The following is an 8,084-nucleotide window of genomic DNA, read 5'->3' on the forward strand; positions in this document are numbered from 1 at the left end:
GGGGGGGGGGGGCCCGGGGGGGGAGGCCGTTTTGTAGCCCGCTGGCGAGGAAGCCACGGTGGCGATGACCGTAGAAAGGGTGGCCGAGGAGGTGGTCACCGGAGGCACCGGGGGGAAGGGGTAGGGCGCCGCCTGGGGACCCTGGGAAGGGGAGGGGTGTGAGCAAGGGTAGGACCCTTGAGAGGAGGAAGAGGAGGAGTTGGAAGAGGAGGAGACCGGGGGGCCGCTGGGGCCCGCCTGGCTATAGGACACCTGGCCGTGGGCTGGAGGCAGGTGTGCTGGCCCCGGAGGGTAGGGCCGCAGGGACCCCAAGGACGGAGACATGGCGTAGGGGTGTGCGTGGTGGGAGCCGCTGCTCTCCAGAGAGTGGGGGTAGGCTCCCGGGGGCGGGGGCCCAGAGCCTCCATGGTGTTGCGGTTGCGGCTGCTGGTGGTGGTGGTGATGTGCGGGGTTCTGGGGGTGCCCCGTGGACTGGGCCCCAGCAGGAGGGAAGGGGCCTGGGTGCGCACTGCTGTTGGCCAAGAGGCGGCTATAGGGAGGGGGTGGGGGCGGACCCTGGCTCCACACGGCCTGGGACGGGAGCGAAGGCTGTGTGTACTTGGGAGGCTGATTGGAGACCGAGAGGCTGGTCGGGGGAGGGAAGGAGTGCGGGTAACTGGGCAGGGCCTGGGAAGCTGGGTACTGGGAGGCAGAGGAAGAGGAAGAAGAGCTGGAGGAGGAGACTGCTGCAGAGATGCTGCTGGAGGAGGAATAGGGGTACCGCATTGGGGGCGCTGGGGCAGAGGAAGAAGCAGGAGGTAAAGGGTGGGGTGAGGGTGCCAGAGCTGGGCCCTTCTCGGGGCCGGGAGGAAGTCCACCCATGCCCTGGCCCATGGCATGGGGAGAGGGCAGATGCCCAGGGACTGGCTGGGCAGCCAGGCCAGGAGGAGAGGCTGAGGCATTGTTGAGGGGTCTCAGGGCAGGAGGCGGAGGCAGGTTTGGGGTCACGTGGGGGAAAGTGGCTGGTGGCGGCACAGAGGCTAAGTTCCCGCCACCCACGGGGGTGCTGGGAGGCTTTGTCGGGGGAGCACCACTGGCCCCAGAGCTGGGTATGGAAATGGGGGTAGTGGGTGGGGGGTGCTGCTTGCCCCCACTAGGGGCCCCCACCGAAGAGACAGCCCCTCCCCCTTTAGGGCCCATTTGAGGTCCAGACAAAACTCCGCCTGACCCCCCAGGGTAGAGCTGGGGGTGAGGGGGAGGGGCCCCAGGAGCCTGGAACATTCGGGGTGCAGGGGGCTCCATGGGAGCATGATAGCCAGAGGGTGGCACAGAGGAATGGGGTTCAAAGCCAGGCTCTGTCGGTCTGGGGGTACTGTCTGGTGGCGGAGGGGAGGGAGGAAACAGTGGAGGTGGGTGGTAGGGCCGGGCCGGGCCCTGGGACAGGCCAGAAGAGGAATCCGAGTCGTTCTCCACGCTGCCGGGGCTGTAGATGCTGGGGCTCGTGCTGCGGTTGTCCTGGTCTATGTCCCTTGGGTCACTGCTACCATCATCATTCAGGCTCCGCCCATCAAGACTGTCCAGGTCCGAGGGGGACTGTGGCCGAGGGAGCTCCTGCTGCAGAGGGGAGGGCCGTGTTCTTTCCCTTTCCTTCAAGGCCAAGACTGGGGCCCTCCACAGAGCCCCCACTGCTCAAGCCACCTCCCAACTCTGGGTTCACCTCCTACCCGCACACCCCCCCAGCTGCCACTTGTCACCCTCCTTGTCAATCCCAAGTATCTTCTCCCTCTCCACAGCTCCAAATCCTTCTTCCTTGTACCTACCCCTCTCACAGCTAACTGGCCCTTTTAACCATCCTCCAAACCCTTGGTTCTAAAAAAAAAAAAAACACAACACTTCTGCATTCTCCTTATGAGGTTTTGTATGGCTGGTTTTTTTGAGACAGGGTCTTGCTATGTAGCTCAGGCTGGCCTTGAACTTACTATGTAACCCAGGCTGGCTTTGAACCCATGGCAATCCTCCTGCCTCAGCCTCCTGAGTTCTGGGATTACAGGTGTGCGCCACCACGCCTGGCTCCTTATGGTTTGTTCCTTCCACTACTAAGATTTCTCAGCCTGTGAGCCTCCAATTCTTCTAGTCCCCTGCAGTCCTGCCTGGTCATTCATGTCTGATCAAAGCCCTCAAGATGTCTGACATTGTGGACATTTAATAAGCAGTGAGGTATAGCTTTTCTCCATATCCCAGCAAAGTTCAAAGTAGAAGAAAGTTTGGGGAAAGAATGATCAGAACGTGGGTCAGGATGGCAGCAAGGTCCCCCACCTCAGTTTTGGTCTTTTTCGGGGCACTGGTCTCCTCACTTTCACTCTCTGAGATCTCTTCACTCCGGCCTTGCTTGCTGACCTTCGGGGTGGAAGCTTCCTCTACTCGAGCCTTCTGTGAGGGAGAGTTCTGTCATTTCCCTCCAGCCTCATGGCACCCTCTGCATCCTGGCACCGGATGGGGGCGCCCTGCAGGGAATCCCGGAGGACCTGGGCACCTGGGGCAGAATACCTTGGCCGTCTGCCTGGACTTCTCGGCTTTGCCATCGCTGCTGGACGTGCTGACCCCTCCAGGGGAGGCCCGGCCCCTCGATCTCAGCTCCTCCCGGGGCCCAGGGGCCTCTTTCTTCCGTCCACTCCTCATTGACATCTGAGGGGAAGAGGCAGGCAACGTCAATGCATCACCTGTGCATCTCCAGCCCCTCCCTCTGCCCTCCTGCCCCTCATCTTTCCTGCCTTAGTTCCCACTCACTGAGTCTTTATTCTGTCGAGTCTTCATTCTTTAGGCTGTGGAGACCCCATTCTCCTCTGCCTGGGCAGCTGAATACAGAAACTTCTCTGCCCCGCCCCAAGGTCCCCCAGCTGTGACTAGAAGCCAAAGCCGGTGGCACCAGGCTCAGTACTAGAACTCTGGAGTTCGTGGGATGCACTTTCCAGGAAACCTGTTGGGAAAGGAGCACCAGGTTTCACCTCGAGTCTAGAGGGGGCACTGCTGTGTTTGCCAGGGGCCAAGGGGACCAACACCACTAGGCATTGTGGGCCAGCCCCCGGGACAGGCTCCTCACTGCATATCTCTCATCTCTGGGGAAGGCAGAAAATTCAAATGTGGGAGCCGGGGTTTAGGAAATCCCAGGACTTACCCCTCACACTCCCTTCAGAACGTGAGTGCGACCCGCAAAGGGCCTCTGGAGGAAACACAAAGAAACGAGGCTGAAGTCTTAATGCGCGCAGAGTCCCTTCTTTGTGTCAGGCCCTTTACATACGTGGTTTCATGGAATATTTACAGCCAGCCTTGGAAAGTGGGCGTCGCTGTTCTATTAGGCGGGGGAGGGGGCCTCGCCTGAGACAGGGACAGCAGCTGCCAGAATGCAGCCTCCCACAGCCAGGCAGAGGACACAGCCATCTCGGCTGCAAAGCCTCGCTCTGCTTCTGTACTTCACCATGCTCCCCTCACAAGTTGGTGGGGAGAATTCTCAGAAGGCCTGGACCACTCGGAGGCATGAACCTCTCTTCACATCAGAGCAGGTAGAAGAATGTCCCCTTGTGGGGCACCGAGCACAGCCCACCATTTCCCAAAGCACATCTGGACACAGCTGAGGTACAGGACTGCATTTCCGGGCCTCGTGGAGAGTCGACCAGGTACAGCTGCCTTTCCGAGGTTCCCCAGCCACAGACTCAAGCAGCCACGGATGGCAATGCTGAAGGCAAATCATTTCAGAAAATGGAATTTGAGCATGTACACTGCGTGAAGTGTTGTGACAAAGTACATGACAGACATTGTGCCATTCTGCATGGGGTCTGGAGCATCTGTTGACTCTGGTCAGTAGTGAAAGGGGTCCTAGAACAGCACCCCCAGATACCCAGGGATGACTATGCATTCCCTAAGGCCAGGAGGAAGTCAGGGTTTTCACATTCACCAAAGGCTCAAAATATTGAACAGAAGATTCAAAATACATATCTGTGAGCATACAATACATGTGTGTGTGTGTGTGTGTTTCTACCAAGGATTAAACTCAGGACCTTGAGCTTGCGAGGCAGGTGCAGTGTCATGGAGCTAAATCTCTGGCCTTGTAGATTTATAGTTTTTGTTAGCAGATCGACAATTTTTAAACCTACCCTCCCCACACATGGCAGAGAGGGTGTATCCATCTCTATCCATTCACAGGCAGGACCAGGGGATGGACACACCTATAATCCCAGCCCTGTGGGGGCTGAGGCAGGAGGACAGACAGTTTGCTGCATGGGGCCAGGGTTTTAGCTCAGTGGTTCTAGCACCTGCCTCAAAAGCACAAGGACTGGGAGTTCAATCCCCATACCAAAAAAAAAAAAAAAAAAATGTTTGCTGCAGCCTGGACACCTTAGTTAAACAGGGAGACCCTCTCTTAAAATTTAAGTGGGGAATTCCAATGATAAATGTAACTGTAATGTTTGCTTTAAATGTACCAATAAACTTAAAGGGGAAAAAATTTTAAGTGGAGAGGCCTGGGGATGGAGCTCAGAGGGAAGGCCCTGGATTCAACCTCCAGTACTGCAAAAATAAACGAGTAGGCAACTATCACCATATGTCTGTGCCCATAGTCAGCCATTTTCATTTGCACCTTTGTACCTCTCACTAAGGGTCAGGTCTCTGCATACTACTATGAGATCTTTGGAGAGCAAGAAGTGCCATTTTCCTTTCTAGCTCCACAGAGGTTAGGCTGTCACTGACCTTTTAACTTGTAATGTCAGAAGATCTTTTTTACACCAGATGTGGTGGCACACACCTGAGATCCCAGCACTTGAGAGACTGAGGCAGGAGGATCACCAAGAGTTCGACACCATCCTGAACTAAATATTTAGAGACCTGCTAAGTGAATCATTTCCACATTCTATAGCGTATTTTCCCCAAGGAATGCAGAGTAATTACTTCTCACTCACCCCCCACTGAACTATAATGAGGCAGGCAGTGAAGAGTCTAACTTTTCCAGGCAACTTACTAACAATTAATGTAAGCATCACAACACAGCTAGCTGTGGTGGCACACACACCTGTAATCCCAGTACTCTGGGAGGCTGAGGCAGGAAGATCACAATTCAAGCCTAGCCTAGGCAACTGACTTAGTGAGATCTTGTTTTAAAATACAAAATAAAAAAGGGGTGGGGAATAAAAATGCCAAGGCCCTGGGTTCAACCCTTAGTACTAGCGGGGGACTAAAAGTCACAACATAGCTGGGACAGGGCTCCAGGTCCTGTGCTAGGCAGCCAGGTGTAGTGGTGCACACCTATAATCCTAGCACTTGGGAGGCTGAGACAGGTGGGGGGGGAAAAGGAGGGCCACAATACCCTAACAAAAAAAAAAAAAAAAAAAAAAAAAGAATAAAAAATTAAATGCACAGCTGGGGATTTAGCTCAGTGGTTCCACTAACTGCCTCACAAGCACAAAGTCCTGAGTTCGATCCCCAGTACCAAAAAAAAATTTTTTTGTTTTAATATTATGAACAGCCACAATAAAATCCAAAGAACAAAACCTGACAGAACAAAAGATGTGGCTCAGGGGCACGACAGCTGCCTGGCAAGTTCGAGGTCCTGAATTTGAGCCCTGGTACCACCCCCCAAAAAAGTAAAAACAATGTTTAAAAAGCACAACAGAAAGGGCCAGGAATTTAGCTCAGTGGTTCTGCCACCTGCTTTGCATGCACAAGGTCCCGCATTCAATCCCTGGTACCAAAAAAATCACAACAGAAGACTGACTGGCTCTTTGGCAGCTCTCCTAGAGCAGGATGCCCACTGCTCCACCCCATCACAAAACCTGCTCACCAAGTGAGTTAAGAGCTTGGAGACCCAAAAGGTCAGAGAAATACACATGCGCTCACTCTGTTAATGGCTGGAATCTGTGCAAGGAGTACATGTGAAGGAGAAAAGCAGCCGTCTGAGCGTTGGGGTCCAGCACCCCCAGCTGAGCCCTTGTGCCTGAGTGGAGAGGGCACCTACTGTGTGCCTCGCTGCAAAAGGAAAACGATGCAGACCAGATGGGGAGGCAGCACAGGGAGAAACAGGAAAACAACCGGAGGGACAAGAGAACTGAAGGTGAAATACAATAGGGGCAGCGGGCAGGATGATTTCAGGAGTCCAGCCCAGCCCCTCATTCCACACCTCCCAACCAGTCCAGTCTGAGTGACTAGGACTCAGGCAGCCCAGACCTGCAGAAGACGGAGTCCCAGCCCGAGCCTTCTCAGAACCCAGGGGCTGTCAGAGTAGCCTCCATCTTCTCTCTCTCCTGTAATCTCTTCATCTCACTCGGTGAGGCTCAAAGCAAGAAAGCGACTTGCCCAAGGTCACAGGGAGTTAGAGGCACAGCTGGCCCCAACCCCAGGCTCCTGGATCTGGCTCCCGATAGAGTACTGCACTGCCCTAAGCTATTTCCCAGCCTCCTCTCCAGAACCACCCTCACCTAGAACAGGTATGGAGAGCCCAACCCAGCCCACAAGGTCAGAAAAGCAGAAGGTCAAAGGTTAGATGAGGGATGGGATCACCCTGGGGACAGTCTGGGAAGGAGGAGGAGACAAATTCAAAGAATTCAGTCCTGTCCTGGTGGCTCCTGCCTGTAATCCAAGCACTCAAGAGGCTGAGGCAGGAAGATTGCCTAAATTCGAGGTCAGCCTGAACTGTATAGGCAGACCCTGTTTCAAAAAACCAAAGAGGAATTCAAGGTTAAGAAAATGGAAGAACAGGGCTGGGGGTTTAGCTCAGTGGTGCAGTGCCTGCCTCACAAGCACAAGGTCCTGACTTCAATTCCTGGATACAAAGAAGAAAAACAGAAAGAAGGAAAGAAAGAAAATGGAAGAACAGTGCAAAGAAGCAAAAAGACTACTGTGCTCGAAACACAGTAAGGGAGGCAGAGCCCAGAATACATTGCTCAAAAATGGAATAACTTGGTTTTTGTTGTCTTCCGAGTCCTGAGGATCAAAAGCAGGGCCTAGTGCATACTGGGCAAGTGCTCTACCACTGAGATACACACACACACACACACACACACATACACACACACACACCCAAGACAGTATAACCTGAACAAGAACGTTTTCATTCTCCCACCATACTAGGTAGAGGGGTTTGAAAAGACACAAATGACCTGCAGGTGACATGTCTACCTGCTCCAACAGCCCTCTGGCAACACCAACACACCCCCCCAGAGCCCAGCCAGAGACCTAGAACTCATCCCCAAGCCTAGGTCTAGTCCTGAACCCCCACCTACTGGGCATCCCTCTAGATCACTGCCATGGCAACAAAAAGGCAAAGAGGATGCCCCACAGGGACCAGCCCAGGGGCCCATCTGGCAGCCACCACCAGCACCCCAGTTGTTGAAGCAGATCTCACCCTCCTAGAGCAGCACCCTAGGGACTGGAGCTTAAAGGTACCTACCCCAGCCACAAAGGGAGACCTCAAGACAGCGCAGCTGAGGGGCAGCGGACCGCTGAGGTTTCAGGGTGGAGGTCACAACTTGTTCGGAATGCCTAGGGTTGCCCAATTTTCTCCTATCGTCCATCCTCCCAGAAACCCTTTCTTCCTAACCCTTCAGCGTCCCTATCCTCCTCATTAGTTTTAGAAGGATCCACGCTACTGGAGCCCCAAGACACCTCTCAAGAAGTAACTATGTTTGCGATTGGGAAAACGGGTCAGAGGTGACCTGGAATAAGGAAAGGAAAACTGAGTCACAAAAGATAGGGCCTTCCCACTTCCACCCCAAAAACCTAGGGCACCGCTTCTCAAAGGTGGGCCTCTCCCAGTTCCTCCGATCCTCGCTTCACGGGTTCCAAGCCCCTTTCTCGGCAGCAGCTACAATCCCTCTCCGTCCACCTACCACACCCCTTTCCCGGTTCCCACTTCCTTTCCGTCGCTAAAGCCCGCAGCCCCTTCTCTGGAGGCCGGGCTCTGGTTGTGGGGCTTCGCGCCCCACCTCGCCGCACCTCTCCAAACCCTACAGCTTCGCCGCGAATCCCCTCGATGCACGGGTTTCCCCCCAGCCCTTTACCTCGACGTCTTCCGCCACGGTCCCCGAGCGCAGCCCCCCTCGGCCTCCTCTGCCCCGCTC

At 54.8% G+C, this 8,084-nt stretch overlaps 1 protein-coding gene across 1 annotated transcript in view; it reads right to left on the reverse strand.

The window, feature by feature from the left end:
* The window catches only part of Atn1 (atrophin 1), a 7,848-nt gene extending 3,605 nt beyond the window's left edge, over window positions 1-4,243 (reverse strand). Inside the window, exons 1-4 of the mRNA XM_010611722.3 lie at window positions 2,767-4,243; window positions 2,527-2,664; window positions 2,296-2,409; window positions 5-1,593 (exon numbers count right to left, since the gene is read on the reverse strand). Coding sequence (XP_010610024.1) covers window positions 5-1,593; window positions 2,296-2,409; window positions 2,527-2,664; window positions 2,767-2,793 — 1,868 coding nt within the window. The 5' untranslated portion in view covers window positions 2,794-4,243. The remainder of the gene's footprint in view (window positions 1-4; window positions 1,594-2,295; window positions 2,410-2,526; window positions 2,665-2,766) is intronic.
* Window positions 4,244-8,084: the final 3,841 nt, after the last annotated feature.

This window comes from Fukomys damarensis, unplaced genomic scaffold (genome assembly GCF_012274545.1).
Source record: "Fukomys damarensis isolate Sample0158 unplaced genomic scaffold, DMR_v1.0_HiC HiC_scaffold_19, whole genome shotgun sequence".
In the NCBI taxonomy this organism is placed as follows: Eukaryota; Metazoa; Chordata; class Mammalia; order Rodentia; family Bathyergidae; genus Fukomys; species Fukomys damarensis.